At 48.2% G+C, this 17,002-nt stretch overlaps 1 protein-coding gene across 3 annotated transcripts; it reads left to right on the forward strand.

Annotated features, from left to right (window-relative positions):
- Positions 1–8,532: 8,532 nt before the first annotated feature.
- LOC137839580 (uncharacterized) lies at positions 8,533–11,882 on the forward strand. 3 transcript variants are annotated; one of them, XR_011087130.1, is made up of 3 exons: positions 8,533–10,553; positions 10,628–10,989; positions 11,049–11,882. XR_011087130.1 is itself a non-coding variant. In XM_068651421.1 (2 exons), exons 1-2 carry the CDS (start codon positions 8,539–8,541, stop codon positions 10,683–10,685), a joined length of 2,073 nt encoding a protein of 690 aa, XP_068507522.1. In that variant the 5' UTR covers positions 8,533–8,538; the 3' UTR covers positions 10,686–11,882. The 3 variants fall into 3 exon arrangements, 2 of the variants coding, with proteins under 2 accessions (XP_068507522.1, XP_068507523.1); XM_068651421.1 differs by having other exon boundaries at positions 10,628–11,882; XM_068651422.1 differs by having other exon boundaries at positions 8,533–10,354; positions 10,693–11,882.
- Positions 11,883–17,002: the final 5,120 nt, after the last annotated feature.

Consider the following 17,002-nt stretch of genomic DNA (forward strand, 5'->3'; position numbering starts at 1 on the left):
GCAAGGCCCCAGGGGTGGATGAGATCCGCCCAGAGTTCTTAAAGGCTCTGGATGTTGTGGGGCTGTCATGGCTGACACGCCTCTACAATGTTGCGTGGACATCGGGGACAGTGCCTCTGGATTGGCAGACTGGGGTGGTGGTTCCCCTCTTTAAGAAGGGGGACCGGAGGGTGTGTTCCAATTACAGGGGAATCACACTCCTCAGCCTCCCTGGTAAGGTCTATTCAGGGGTGCTGGAGAGGAGGGTCCGTCGGGAGGTCGAACCTCGGATTCAGGAGGAGCAGTGTGGCTTTCGTCCTGGCCGTGGAACAGTGGACCAGCTCTACACCCTCGGCAGGATCCTCGAGGGTGCATGGGAGTTTGCCCAACCAGTCCACATGTGTTTTGTGGACTTGGAGAAGGCGTTCGACCGTGTCCCTCGGGAGGTTCTGTGGAGGGTGCTTCGGGAGTACGGGGTGCCGAGCCAACTGATAAGGGTGGTTCGGTCCCTGTATCACCGATGCCAGAGTCTGGTCCGCATTTCCGGCAGTAAGTCGGATTCGTTCCCAGTGAGGGTTGGACTCCGCCAAGGCTGCCCTTTGTCACCGATTCTGTTCATAATTTTTATGGACAGAATTTCTAGGCGCAGCCGAGGCGTTGAGGGGGTCCGGTTTGGGGACCTCAGCATCGCGTCTCTGCTTTTTGCAGATGACGTGGTGCTGTTGGCTTCTTCAGGCCGTGATCTCCAGCTCTCGCTGGAACGGTTCGCAGCCGAGTGCGAAGCGGTCGGGATGAGGGTCAGCACCTCCAAATCCGAGTCCATGGTCCTCGATCGGAAAAGGGTGGAATGCCCTCTCCGGATCGGGGATGAGATCCTGCCCCAAGTGGAGGAGTTCAAGTATCTTGGAGTCTTGTTCACGAGTGAGGGGAGGATGGAGCGTGAGATCGACAGGCGGATCGGTGCAGCGTCGGCAGTAATGCGGACCCTGTACCGGTCCGTTGTGGTGAAGAGAGAGCTGAGCCAAAAGGCAAAGCTCTCAATTTACCGGTCGATTTACGCTCCTACCCTCACCTATGGTCACGAGCTATGGGTCGTGACCGAAAGAACGAGATCTCGGATACAAGCGGCCGAAATGAGTTTTCTCCGCAGGATGTCCGGGCTCTCCCTTAGAGATAGGGTGAGAAGCTCGGTCATCCGGGAGAGACTCGGAGTAGAGTCGCTACTCCTCCACGTTGAGAGGAGCCAGATGAGGTGGCTCGGGCATCTTATCAGGATGCCTCCTGGACGCCTCCCTGGGGAGGTGTTCCGGGCATGTCCCACCGGTAGGAGACCCCGGGGACGACCCAGGACGCGCTGGAGAGACTATGTCTCTCAGCTGGCCTGGGAACGCCTTGGGATCCCCCGGGATGAGCTGGATGAAGTGGCTGGGGAGAGGGAAGTCTGGGAGTCCCTCCTGAAGCTGTTGCCCCCGCGACCCGACCCCGGATAAGCGGAAGAAGATGGATGGATGGATGGATGGGGGGGATGTGACGTCAGTGCCTCCCCAGTCATGAACACATCACTGGTTTTGTGTCACATAATTAGTCAGCTGCTTAAAAACAGCTTTTTCAATGGTTTTATTTAAGAACAGTAGGTTTGATATGGGCCTGTAGTTATTCATCACTGAATTGTCTAAATTATTCTTTTTTAGGAGTGGCTTGATGACGGCGGTTTTCAGGGCCTGTGGGAACACACCTGAGACAAGTGATGTGTTTACAATGTGCGGGAGATCTGAGGCCATGCAGTTAGAAACTGTTTTCAAAATGCTTGTTGGCAGAATATCCAAACAGCAGGAGGAGGATTTCAGATGTTGTATTATGTCCTCGAGGTTTTAATGGTTGATTGGATCAAATTGTGTCACCAAGTTCACAAGTGATTTTGGGTCCACACTGGGCCGACGCATACACTGTCCCCGCAATGGAGGTAGTGACCGTTTGTCTAATTTTCTTAATTTTGTCAGTAAAGAAGGAGGCAAATTCATTGCAGGCCCTAGTGGATAGAAGTTCAGGGGCTACTGACACAGGAGGGTTTCTTAGCCTGTCGACAGTAGCAAACAGGGCACGTGAATTACAAAACGGATTCGGTTAAAGTTGGGAAATTGTGTAAAATGCAAATAAAAACAAATTACAATGATTTGAAAATCCTTTTCAACCTATATTCAATTGAATACAGTGCAAAGACAACATATTTAATGCTCATATTTAACTCGTAAACTTTTTTTTATATATATATATATATATATATATATATATATATATATATATTAAACAAAATCTCCGCCAGCATCACGCTGAGCACGGGGGCCCCCCAGGGCTGCGTGCTCAGTCCATTGCTCTTCACCCTGCTGACGCATGACTGCACTGCGACCTACAGCGACAACCGCATAGTGAAGTTTGTTGACGACACGACTCTGGTGGGTCTCATCACGAAGGGCGACGAGACTCGGTACAGGTCGGAAGTTAACCTTCCGACCACGTGGTGCAGGGACAACAACCTCCTGCTGAACGTAAACAAGACCAAGGAAATTGTTGTTGACTTCCGGAAGGGTCACACAAAACACCTGACGCTGATCATCGACGGTGCTGTGGTGGAGAGGGTGAGCTGCACCAAGTTCCTGGGGGTGCACATCAGTGAGGACCTCTCCTGGTCCGCAAACACCTCGTCACTGGCAAAGAAAGCTCAGTGCCGCCTGTACTTCCTGCGGAAGCTCAGGCGTGCATGTGCTCCTCAGGCAGTCCTGTCTACATTCTACCGTGGCACCATTGAGAGCGTCCTCACCAGTTGCATCGCTGTCTGGGGTGGTAACTGCACTGAACAGAACTTGAAAGCCCTGCAGCGCATAGTGGATACGGCTGGTAAGATTATTGGTGCTTCGCTCCCCTCCCTGAAGGACATTTACACCTCCCATCTCGCCCGCAAGGCAACCTCGATTGCGAGAGATGTGAGTCACCCGGCTCACTCTTTGTTTGACCTTCTGCCCTCTGGGAAGAGGTACACAAGCCTGCGCTCCCGCACCACCAGACTCGCCAACAGCTTCTTTCTCCAGGCTGTTAGGACCCTGAACTCGCTACCCCCTTCTGCGTAGCGTGCGGCACTGTTGCGCTATTTTCTAGAATGTCTGCTGTACGCTCACTTGCTCCTTTTTGCTCCTCTTATTTATTTATTTGTTGTGTTATTTATTCATTATTTATTCAGCACGCTGTTGTTTACTTGTTTACTTGATTGTCTGTTGTGGGCCATGTCTTGTCACCGTGGGATAGGGGGGAACGAAATTTCGGTTTCTTTGTGTCTTTGGCATGTGGAGAAATTGACAATAAAGCTGACTTTGACTTTTGACCGTAGATGTTGAAATCCCTAAATTCCTTGCAATTTTGCTTTGAGAAATGTTGTTCTTAAACTGTCCAACTATTTTCTCACGTAGTTCTGGACAAAGTGGTGAACCTTGCCCCATCCTTGCTTGTGAATGAGCATGTTTGGGGAGGCTCCTTTTATACCCAATCATGGTACCCACCTGTTTCCATTTAGCCTGATCACATGTGGGATGTTCGAGATAGGTGTTTGATGAGCTTTTCTCAGCTTTCTCAGTATTTTTTGCCGCCTTTCCCAACTTCGACTGGACGTGTTGCAGCCATGAAATTGTAAGTTAATTATTATTTCGCAAAAAACAATTAAGTGTATTAGTTTTGTTGGATTTGGGCCACAATTTGGGAAGCGCGCTATCCGCGCCTCACGGCAAAAGCCATAGCCAATCACCTGTTATCCAATTTACTCACCGCATGCTCATTTTATTTCTTCGGTTTTAGGAAAAGGCTAAGACACCGAAACAAAATTTAGACTTACACAGATTGGTTGAGTTCAATCACAATTATTGTTACGAAAGCTCTGTTTTCAGGAAAGTACAATACAGCGCTGGGCCTTTTGTGCGACCATGCTCAAGAGCAGACAGTCTCCATTCAGAAAAGGCAACGTTCAAGGTTCTTTGGTCATCTTATATTCAGTTGCACATGCCAGTTTGGGCCGAGTTTGATGGGTGATGAGTCAGGGGGTGTGGCAAGTCCACAGGAGAGTTTGATTCCATGGGAGTGGGTGCTGGTTTCGGTGAGAGCTGGTTCTGTGGGGGTGGGTGCTGATTATGGGTGATTCGGTGTGTGTGGGGGCTGTTTCCATCCCGTCTTTCGGCCTTGGCGATCACCTTTGGCTGGGTTCTTGGTTGTTTTCCTCCTGCCGCTCTTCCTCTGGCACCTCTACTGGTTTTATCTCTAAGTGTCCTTCCTGTAAACCATTCTTGCACATACATCCACTTCGCCGACTGTCGCACACCGCCCATTCATCATTCTTTCAATTTTGTCATTTTGTACGGGGTTATGTGAGCTTTTGGCTTGGACAACATCAATTTATTAATGTTCCCTGACTATGCAAAGTTTGTACTCACCACTTACCATGTTTTTGTTTGTTTGTTCTTTTGATACTCCATGTACTTGCTTACGTCATCATATTCTTAGTTTAATCATGCTTCCAACCATATCTTTTCTTTGTTAGGCAAAATATTTCTCTCTGTCCAGAACGAAAACTGGCGTCTAGCATTAGTCAAAACATAAGATATAATCAAGTACTGAACATTTTTAGACGACTTTGGCAGTGTCCGTGATTTAGAAAATCATCCACGGAACCAAATGGTGACCATCCGACGTGATTTCTTCAGAAGGGAAAGTGCATGCTCCAGAAAGGATTCTTCCTTCTCCGCTCTTGCTCAACAATATTGCAGTCCGATCGGCACAAAAGGTAAGGGGGAACCTTATTTTTTTTTCAATAAAATCCCCCAGTTCAGCAATATTGTAGAGTGAAAGCATAGAAAAATTAATAATTTTAGCTCTGTGTTCAGGAATGGTGGTTGTATATACATTTATGACCGTATGGATGATTTCTTTTTGAAAAGAGAAAGGTGGTGAGGACTTTGTCTGATCAGCAAAGGGCGCTCACACCGCTGGAACTTGTGGGATGCCAATGGCTAGCATATGGGCACAAAAAAGGTGAAGGCATCGCTGATATAGCAGGACGGATGCCTGGCGACCTCAATAGCGCGACCTTAAAGACTTATATTGTTGTCTAAGGCGAAGGGTAACTGTTTTAACCAGGTCGCTACATAATTGTTGAAGTGTGTCTATGCTAATATTGTGTGGAAAGCAGGTTTGGGTCTCAGATGGGACAGCGACACAGCTGGAGAAGTGAGTGATTAGTTGTGATGCTGCTATTCATGGGGTGGAAGTGATGGTTTGTGGTTCATGAACAATAAGTTGATTTGTATAAAATTGTTGAATTTTTTTTGGCATGTGAGTTGGAGTCAGAAAAATGGCTTAACAAGAATTTCATCAAGAATGTATATATATATATATATATATATATATATATATATATATATATATATATATATATATATATATATATATATATATATATATATAATTAGCATGAAGGTTGTATCCCATTGTGCGGTGGGGTTAAACTGTAACTATTTTTGTTTTCAAAAGGGTGTGGCTCTAAAGTTTGGGCCAAACAGTCAGGTGGGCGCAAATGCATATTTAGGACAGAGGTGGGGGGGGGGTCGCATTGTATGATGTGGTGGTGGCGAGGCTCTCCGCACTTCAGATGCCCCCCCCCCCCCCCCCCCCCTCGTGTCATGGGCTGGGAAGATTGTCATGTTGTGATTCGTGTTGTCTATGTTGTGGACCTGTGTGTGTGTTATCTATGTTTGTCTTTGTGTAACAGCTCGTTATAAATGATGGAATTGGGCTAAAATGGTGCACGAAAACGGTGTGCTAGACAATGTTGTGGGCAGAAAGTGGTCCAACGGGGAGAGTGCCCAGCCCTCATAAAAACATACATTGTAGAATTAGATAAATGTTAAATTTAGGAGGAATTATTGATCGATTAGGACATTAGACTATACAAGGTGGTTACATGTAAGGATAAGTCAAAGATTTTAATCACTTAGAGTTAAAAACAACAAATAAAAACTACATTGCAAGGGGGCACTTTTTATTAAAAGAACACCAGGCAGTCCTGTCTACATTCTACCGTGGCACCATTGAGAGCGTCCTCACCAGTTGCATCGCTGTCTGGGGTGGTAACTGCACTGAACAGAACTTGAAGGCCCTGCAGCGCATAGTGAATACGGCTGGTAAGATTGTTGGTGCTTCGCTCCCCTCCCTGAAGGACATTTACACCTCCCTTCTCGCCTGCAAGGCAACCTCGATTGCGAGTGATGTGAGTCACCCGGCTCACTCTTTGTTCGACCTTCTGCCCTCTGGGAAGAGGTACGGGAGCTTGCGCTCCCGCACCACCAGACTCGCCAACAGCTTCTTTCTCCAGGCTGTTAGGACCCTGAACTCGCTACCCCCTTCTGCGTAGCGTGCGGCACTGTTGCGCTATTTTCTGGAATGTCTGCTGTACGCTCACTTGCTCCTTTTTGCTCCTCTTATTTATTTATTTGTTGTGTTATTTATTCATTATTTATTCAGCACGCTGTTGTTTACTTGTTTACTTGATTGTCTATTGTGGGCCATGTCTTGTCACCGTGGGATAGGGGGGAACTAAATTTCGGTTTCTTTGTGTGTCTTTGGCGTGTGGAGAAATTGACAATAAAGCTGACTTTGACTTTTGACTTTGACCAAGTAAAGTATTAAGTAGGGGGCATTCATGATTGGGATTAAATTAAGGATAAAATTCGTCAATAATTAGAAATCAATGGTGCTCTACACATAAAGGCTAACATTTTAATGAGGAAATATTTGGAGTACTGCGTGGGTCCACATATGTCATGGTCCTAGTTTATTTGGTTTTGATTGTGGGTTGGGTTTATTTTGTTTATTGTTAAGGTTTTCCTTGTGTTCTTGGGTTAGGGTTCAGGTGTTCCTTGTTATTCTCTTATCCCCTGCATTGTAAATATCTTCTTTATGCAGATAGGTTAACAGGCTAAGAATTTAGTGAGGAGATAATTGATCAATTGATCAAGGGTTAATAATTGTCCAAATTCTAGTCACATGTTTTGAGGGCCCACTGCAACAACATTATGTCTAATTTGCAGGCCATTATTTAGCATGTGATGACAGTGTCTAGATAAGTAGACTGTTTTTATCAAGAATTGTAAGCGTGAAGGAGGAGGTTTGTGTCAAGGATTGAGTAGAGCAGGGTGACCAAATGCATCGTGGACCAGGGTTTATTGAAGGGAAGCGAGAAGAGGAACGAAGGCACAGGCGGAAAGAAACTCACAGACAGTGAGTGGGAAACGGAACTCCCCTCGAACTAAGTACAGACTAGGGAGAGGTTCTGACCATGAGCCTCCACACGACACCCGGGGAAAGTAGACTAAGGCACAACAGGCGCGGACACAAACGGGGAAAAACAGTAGACAGGGAGAAACACACGGGCAGGGTTTAAATACTACATGGGATAACAAGAGGTTACGGTAATGAAGGGGTGCGGCTGAGGGCAGTTGCCAGCTGAGCGTCCTCTGACACGGCACGTGACAGTTTGATTTGTAATCTGGCATTTGTTTGTTTTTAAAGATATATTTAACAGTTTATCTCGGTGCATAAGGATATAGCAATTTTGAAAAATTAAAATTAAAAGCAAAATTACATTTTAATTCTGACATATGCCAGCTAACATGAGGATGGAAAATAAATAAATAAATAAATAAATAAATAAATAAATAAATAAATACTCGCTCAAATGTGGCATGTGTTGTAAACTGGGCAATGAGACATTCACTTTCAAGCACTATCCTTTAGCGCTGCTGTCAACAATAACTTATGAGATGGTAAATCAAGGAGGAGTGTCATATTTGGAACACAGGCGCTGTATGACCTATAGATTGAACAATAACATTTGCCGCATATACAACCATGTTGGTAAAATGTTGAATTACATTACAGTTTATTACAAAGGAACTTAATTTGATGATAAACACTGGAACGAGCAATGTAGAAGGGGGTGTGAGTGACGTGTGAAGGGAGAGATGGGAAGAGGAAAAGAAATTATTTACGTGAGACCAGTTTATGATCGAAGGAAAAAGGAATCAACGATTAAAATCAGGATGAAGGAAAAATGCGGGTTGAATATTTGAATTTGCATGTTGGAAACTATTATTGAAAAGTTGTGTAACAACTTTGAAGAAAGAGGATTTTAGCCATGTTAATGGGTAGGGTGGATGGATTACTAAAACAATAAAAAAAAAAAAAAAAACATTTGATAAGGGCGGCTTGATAGTAAGATGATGTGTGCGCAACTGATAGGATACAAAATGTTAATAGGAGGATTTGGGGGGTAATAAACAAACGCTACACAGGAAGACTGATAACACGAAGATAGTTCTGTAAAATTTGTATCCCAGTGTGTTCTGCCCTAGCGCGTGTCACGATTCCTGAACTGAGTCTTCTTACTCCACTGGCTGTCTCAAAATCAACAGAGAACTGTCCCTGGTCATGAGGCACCTTTGACCTTTGGGAGAACGTCATCTGATGGCGCCGCGGATGGCTGCCACGGTGAGTCGCTCTCTGTTTCTTTGTCTTATTTTGTGTGTTTTCTGTGTCTTCTGCTGTCCATCCCGGATCACTTTTACTAGAGAAGCACTGTTAAACATCGGTCAGTCTTCTTCTGGTATTTTCTCTCCTGTTCTCTTTGATTCAGATTGTTTGTCGGAGATTTTAGCCGGAGCGGCGGTGCTATACAAGCTAGCGCGACGGCGGCGACGCGGAAAACGAGCGGGAGCCCTCGTAAAGCTGAGGCAAAGAGGGTTCCGTTCTGCCCTACCGTCAATTCATCTGGCGAATGTCCGCTCCCTGGCGAACAAGATGGACGAACTGCTGCTCCTCACTTCAAGGAACACGGACTTCAGCAGATCCGCCGCGCTGTGTTTTGTTGAGACGTGGCTTAGCGAACGAACCCCCCACCACGCCATGGAGTTAGCTGGGTTTCGGCTAACGCGTGCAGATCGCAGCGCGGAGCTCTCCGGAAAATCAAAGGGAGGTGGTCTCTGTTTCTACATTAATGAACGTTGGTGTACCGATGTCATGGTGTTGAAAGAGTTTTGCAGCCCTCTCCTAGAAACACTTTTCATAAACTGCCGGCCGTTCTATTCACCACGGGAGTTCTCCTCGATCGTCATGGCGGCTGTTTACATCCCACCACACGCACGTGCGAGTGAAGCCACGCAGATGCTGGCTGACCAGGTGACAGATATGGAGAAACTTCTACCAAATTCACTAATCATTGTTCTGGGTGATCTTAACAGGGCGAACCTCGCACACGAACTCCCCAGATACAGACAGCACATAACGTGTCCCACCAGAGGGGCACAGACACTGGACCACTGCTACACCGTAATTAAGGATGCATACCACTCTGTGGCTCGTGCAGCTTTAGGACTCTCGGACCACTGTCTAGTTCATCTGGTCCCTGCCTACAGACAGAAACTAAAAACTTCTAAGCCTGTGGTGAGGACTGTCAGGAAGTGGACAGTGGAGTCAAGGCAGGACCTCCAAGCCTGCTTTGACTGCACCGATTGGAGTGTTTTTGATGCTGCAAATTCAGACTTGCATGAACTCACTGACACTGTCACATCATACATCAGTTTTTGTGAGGATCTGTGTGTGCAGACTAAGACCTTCTGCACGTACAACAACGACAAACCTTGGTTTACACCGAACCTTAGGAGGCTGCGCAAAGTCAAGGAGGAGGCCTACAGGAGCGGCGACCGGGACCTGTTCAAGCAGACCAGAAACACACTGAACCGAGAGGTCAGGAAAGCCAGGAGGTGTTACGGGGAGAGCCTGGAGAGACACCTCTCTGCCAATCCTGATCCCTCAACAGTGTGGAAAGGCCTGCAGAGCATCACGGGCTTCAAGAAACGAACCCCCCGTCCTGTGGAGAGCCCAAGGCTCGCTGACCAGCTAAACAGGTTCTACTGCAGGTTTGATCGGTCCTCCCACACAACGGGACCTCCTGCAGCACAATCCACACAATCCACATACTCACCTCCCCCCACAACTGCTCTGTCCACACCTCCATCACCGTGGTCACCGACTCTCTCTCTTGCAGAGGCCGCGCCCGCACTCCAGATTCGCGAGGAGGAAGTGCGCCAGATGTTCCGGAGACAAAAGATCAGGAAGGCACCGGGCCCAGACGGCGTGTCACCTTCCTGCTTGAAAGTCTGCGCTGAGCAGCTGGCGCCCACCTTTGCACGGATCTTCAACCGTTCCCTGGAGCTGTGTGAGGTGCCCTCGTGCTTCAAGAGCTCCACCATCGTTCCAGTGGCCAAGAAGCCCGCCATCACAGGTATGAATGACTATAGACCTGTTGCACTGACATCTGTGGTCATGAAATCTTTCGAGAGGTTAGTACTGAACCACCTGAAGGATGTCACGGGCCCCCTGCTGGACCCCCACCAGTTTGCCTACCGGGCAAACAGGTCGGTAGATGATGCGGTCAACATGGGACTGCACTACATCCTGCAACACCTGGACACCCCAGGAAAGTACGCCCTGCAGGATCCTGTTTGTGGACTTCAGCTCGGCGTTCAACACCATCGCTCCTGACATCCTCCAACAGAAGCTCATCCAGCTTGCGGTGCCTGCCTCCACCTGTCAGTGGATCACCAGCTTCCTGACCAACAGGAGACAGCGTGTGAGGCTGGGGAGCATCACATCTGACACCCTGACTACCAACACTGGAGCCCCTCAGGGATGCGTCCTCTCCCCACTGCTCTTCTCCCTCTACACCAACGATTTCTCCGCAAGTGACTCTTCCGTGAAGCTCCTGAAGTATGCAGACGACACCACTCTCATCGGACTGATCCAGAACGGTGATGAGACTGCGTACAGACAGGAGGTGGAGCGGCTGGTCCACTGGTGCAGCCAAAACCACCTGGACCTGAACCCGCTCAAGACCGTGGAGATGACAGTGGACTTCAGGCGAGGCCCTTCACCACTTTCACCCCTCACTATCCGCAGTAATACTATTCTCTCCACAGACACCTTCAAGTTCCTGGGAACCACAATCTCTCGGGACCTGAAATGGACCGGCCACATAGACTCTGTCCGCAAGAAGGCCCAGCAGAGGCTGTACTTCCTGAGACAGCTCAAGAAGTTCAACCTGCCACGGGAGCTGCTGAAGACCTTCTACACTGCCATCATCCAGTCTGTCCTCTGCACCTCCATCACTGTCTGGTTTGGATCGGCCTCCAAACAAGACAAGCACAGACTGCAACGGACAATGACTGCAGAAAAGATAATTGGAATCAACCTCCCATCTATCCAAGACTTGTACCTGTCCAGGACCAGGAAACGTGCAAGTGACATCTCAACAGACCCTTCGCACCCAGGTTGCAGCCTGTTTGAACTACTCCCCTCCGGACGCCGTTATAGAGCTCTGTACACTAAAACCAGCAGACACAGAGACAGCTTCTTTCCCCAGGCTGTCGCTCTGATGAACTCACACCACTCTTAGAGTCTCAGAGTCATTACTGTGCAATAACATCCCGCTTGCCACACCTTTTTTGTCTACACTGTTTGTACTATGTGTCCTCTCTGCATCCATTGCAGCCTGGTCATCCTAGAAGAGGGACCCTCCCATCTGTGGTCTCTTCTCAAGGTTTCTCATTTCCCCTAGCTGGAGTTTTGAGTTTTTTCCTTGCCCTCTTGGGAGTTTAAGATCAGGGGGTGTTTGAGAATATCTTTCGTTCTTCACATGTCCTGAGTGTTGTTGTTAGTCACCTAAATGTTGAACAGAGGCTGTGATTTACCGAAGTCAAATTCCTTGTTTGGCACGCTCAAACATGGCGAATAAAAAACTCTTGAATCTTGAATCTCTTGAACAACAGGAACTATTATCATGCTTGAAGAGGGCAAGCACAGCTCTTCACAGGACAAGAACCATACAGTTGGTGGAATACAAACAGTTGCAGATCAAAAATAAAATGGACTGAAAGAACAAAGACAAGATGGACGTGTTGGGTTGACAACATTTATCTGAAATCAATCTCAGAGGCGGTAGGTCTTTTTGGCTTAGCGTTTTCTCCTGCGCAGAAGGGCGCACCCCAAACACACAGCAAGTGTGGCTGAGATCCGCGCTCTTCTTGAGATTAGCCGAGCTTTTTATTGAGAAAGACACAATTGGACAAGTGTACATGATCGGGTAGGTTCCCAGGCAGGAAGTACATTCCATAGTTATCTCATTACCACAGAACAAAGGGGATACTCTTATGGACGGAGCAGTATGGACGTCTCATGACCATTAACTTAACAAAAACATAGTCTGTGTGTCTGCTTCAGCCATCCCATGACAATCTCATGATCTGATCATGTCTAGCTAACTGTGGGGCTTATTGTATAGCGCGGCTAATGACTAGCCGGCCATATGCCCCCAAGTCATTTTCACAAGGCCTGATGGTCACATACTGCGGAGAATCTTGCACACAAAAGTAGATACATAGATTCCAATGATAAAAAGTATATCATTCCCAACAGGACGCATTTGAGAGTGGCGGACGGTCCAGTCCTGAATCATCATCATGAGAATCTAAGAAGAGAGGCTGCTAAAGACTTGCACGAGTCACATGAAGTCAAACTGGACACATTGCTAAAGACTGCTGAAGCATTACAAAGTTGGTGGAGTATGGGACGAAAGGGATGGAAGCGTGTTTGGATGCTGGGGCGGACATAACTGAGGAGTTTTAATAAAAGAGGGAATAATAAGGCTGCTTATTGACACTAAAACGGGGATAAAAAACAAAATACATAGATATGGACAGTAAAGATACACTAATAATAACAAATCATGACAGCGTGATCAGAAACTTTGCAAAGTTGATCGATAGGAATTAAATCATTTGAATCATGATTTTTTTATATGTAACATCATTTCGAAGACATGATGAATCTAATTGAAATAATGAAATTTTATAATTGGACCAGTGAACATTTGGATTCGGGCAACAGGAGGCTGAATTGCTAAACTTAATTGGCTGAATTGCTAAACTTAATTGACCTTTAGTAAAACGACAGAATTTAATTACACATGAACTGCGACTGATTTATAGGATGTATATTTGAGCTTGAAGGGGTGAGGGGCCATAAGAAATTTAGAATTCTGGATCGTCAGCAAAATAGTAATACAGGGCACTACTTAATTCAAAAAGAATACAGTAGGGCTTTAAATAAATACATTGACATTACCCTTGCGACAATTAATTTAAATGGCAATTTATGATAAACACTTGGGGTTAAGATTAACAATCCTTCCATCTATCCATTATTGGTGTGGCTTGTCTTTACGAGGGTCACGGAGGATTAACAAAGATAACTAGAATTTGTCATTTCTGTAGAAATTGCGTGTGAAGGCGAAGAGGCTGAATACAAACCCCGCCCAAAAGGGGGAGCGAGCGAGAGCGAGCCCTGGAACCCACGAACGACCCCTGCTCGAACGAGAGACAACGAACCCCCCCTCTTGTCAGGCCCGTAGCTTTTATACCTGACAAGAAGCTGATGTCACGGCTTTGGGTAACAGCTGTAGTTTTCAATCTACTAGTTTACTTCAGTCCTAAAAAGGAGATCTTGACCAGCGCTGTTGGTGATGGACGACAACAGCCACTTTACCTTATTATAGGATTGCACACATTGCTGAAACTGAATTCTCCCTGGTCACGGACAACTGGCCCTTCTATCTTCTACCAAGTACTTAAACACTACTGAAACTAGAGCTTCTCTGTACAGCAAATATAGTTTGATAGTCTTACTACTACTAGTGGATCATCTAGTGCAACATACAGATACGCATAAAGTTCAAAATTCACTTCATTCCCCCCTTCGGGACGTTACAAATGTCCCGAAAACAGTTTAACAAAAGATGACATCAGTAAACAACCAAAAAATCTTCTCCCAACCAAATTTTTTTACGGTCACGTCTACAATTTGGCCTATACCTGCACAGCCTAAATTATGCTCGAGGCATGCTACTTAAGGTTACTTTAACTAGGAAAGCTCAAACTATTTAGTTAGCCAATTGCTCCTTGACAACAGTCTGAGGCCTCTCAGGAACCACAAGTAAAGAAAATTGAAGTCCACATTATACAGACGACGGTACCACCCCCCTTAGGTAATACCCTTACAACGGTGACAAATTGCGAAGTAATAAATTTGGTGTGGCCCGTTAGAAGCACCAAAAGGTTGCCGGCCCTTCCTCAAGAAAAAACCTCGCCAGTCTAATGACAAGGAAAAAGAGGAAGGCCCCTTCTACTAACGCCAGTAGTTCCCCTCACCTGGTGTCACCCAGGTGTAAGGAGCCCTGGCACATTACAATCCACAAAACAGTATGAGCTCACAAAACAGTATAGAAATGAAATGACATGTCCACCGACCGCTAAACAGTCAAACTGCATTAACATGATGTTAATATGTGATGAATTAAAGTAATGCAGCATGTGGTCATTTGATAAAGTAATGAAGGACATAATATTGACGCAATATCACAGCATGCTGCAAAGTTGAAACGCTCTTAGTTTTGCCCCCCTTGCATATGTATGTTTCTGTTGATGCAAAGTCCAGTCCACTGCATGCGCAGTAGTGAACCGCGCTGGGATCACTGCCCAGGGCCTGCTGTCCATCCAAGATCTTTATGTCCACTTCACCGTCCTCAGAGTCTCCTCCCAGGCCCCGGTCAGCGTCCAGGAGTTCTGCGATAATTGGTAGCTACTGCCAGTATTGAACAATGACAACAGCACAAAACCTTGTGTTGCAATGAAAAAAGTAGCAATGCCCAGCGTAGGCCGGAAGTCCTCCTGCCCCCCTTTGGTCACCCCTCGTAAACGACATCTCCATAAGCATCCATCCATCCATCCATCTTCTTCCGCTTATCCGGGGTCGGGTCGCGGGGGCAGCAGCTTTAGGAGGGACTCCCAGACTTCCCTCTCACCAGCCACTTCATCCAGCTCATCCCGGGGGATCCCAAGGCGTTCCCAGGCCAGCTGAGAGACATAGTCTCTCCAGCGCGTCCTGGGTCGTCCCCGGGGTCTCCTACCGGTGGGACATGCCCGGAACACCTCCCCAGGGAGGCGTCCAGGAGGCATCCTGATAAGATGCCCGAGCCACCTCATCTGGCTCCTCTCAACGTGGAGGAGTAGCGACTCTACTCCGAGTCTCTCCCGGATGACCGAGCTTCTCACCCTATCTCTAAGGGAGAGCCCGGACATCCTGCGGAGAAAACTCATTTCGGCCGCTTGTATCCGAGATCTCGTTCTTTCGGTCACGACCCATAGCTCGTGACCATAGGTGAGGGTAGGAGCGTAAATCGACCGGTAAATTGAGAGCTTTGCCTTTTGGCTCAGCTCTCTCTTCACCACAACGGACCGGTACAGGGTCCGCATTACTGCCGACGCTGCACCGATCCGCCTGTCGATCTCACGCTCCATCCTCCCCTCACTCGTGAACAAGACTCCAAGATACTTGAACTCCTCCACTTGGGGCAGGATCTCATCCCCGATCCGGAGAGGGCATTCCACCCTTTTCCGATCGAGGACCATGGACTCGGATTTGGAGGTGCTGACCCTCATCCCGACCGCTTCACACTCGGCTGCGAACCGTTCCAGCGAGAGCTGGAGATCACGGCCTGAAGAAGCCAACAGCACCACGTCATCTGCAAAAAGCAGAGACGCGATGCTGAGGTCCCCAAACCGGACCCCCTCAACGCCTCGGCTGCGCCTAGAAATTCTGTCCATAAAAATTATGAACAGAATCGGTGACAAAGGGCAGCCTTGGCGGAGTCCAACCCTCACTGGGAACAAATCCGACTTACTGCCGGAAATGCGGACCAGACTCTGGCATCGGTGATACAGGGACCGAACCGCCCTTATCAGTTGGCTCGGCACCCCGTACTCCCGAAGCACCCTCCACAGAACCTCCCGAGGGACACGGTCGAACGCCTTCTCCAAGTCCACAAAACACATGTGGACTGGTTGGGCGAACTCCCATGCACCCTCGAGGATCCTGCCGAGGGTGTAGAGCTGGTCCACTGTTCCACGGCCAGGACGAAAGCCACACTGCTCCTCCTGAATCCGAGGTTCGACCTCCCGACGGACCCTCCTCTCCAGCACCCCTGAATAGACCTTACCAGGAAGGCTGAGGAGTGTGATTCCCCTGTAATTGGAACACACCCTCCGGTCCCCCTTCTTAAAGAGGGGAACCACCACCCCAGTCTGCCAATCCAGAGGCACTGTCCCCGAGGTCCACGCAACGTTGTAGAGGCGTGTCAGCCATGACAGCCCCACAACATCCAGAGCCTTTAGGAACTCTGGGCGGATCTCATCCACCCCCGGGGCCTTGCCACCGAGGAGTTTTTTAACTACCTCAGTGACTTCGACCCCAGAGATTGGAGAATCCGCCTCAGAGTCTCTAGGCCCTGCTTCCTCAATGGAAGGCGTGTAGGTGGAATTGAGGAGGTCTTCGAAGTATTCTCCCCACCGACTCACGACGTCCCGAGTCGAGGTCAGCAGCACGCCATCCCCACTGTAAACAGTGTTGACGTTGCACTGCTTCCCCCTCCTGAGACGCCGGATGGTGGACCAGAATTTCCTCGAAGCCGACCGAAAGTCATTCTCCATGGCCTCACCGAACTCCTCCCACACCCGGGTTTTTGCCTCAGCAACCGCCGAAGCCGCGTTCCGCTTGGCCATCCGGTACCTGTCAGCTGCCTCCGGAGTCCCGCAGGCCAAAACGGCCCGATAGGACTCCTTCTTCAGCTTGACGGCATCCCTTACCGCCGGTGTCCACCAGCGGGTTCGGGGATTGCCGCCACGACAGGCACCAACGACCTTACGGCCACAGCTCCGGTCGGCCGCCTCAACAATGGAGGCGCGGAACATGGTCCACTCAGACTCAATGTCCCCCGCCTCCCCCGGGACGTGGGAAAAGCTCTGCCGGAGGTGGGAGTTGA

Source organism: Syngnathus scovelli, chromosome 7, assembly GCF_024217435.2.
Source record: "Syngnathus scovelli strain Florida chromosome 7, RoL_Ssco_1.2, whole genome shotgun sequence".
In the NCBI taxonomy this organism is placed as follows: domain Eukaryota; kingdom Metazoa; phylum Chordata; class Actinopteri; order Syngnathiformes; family Syngnathidae; genus Syngnathus; species Syngnathus scovelli.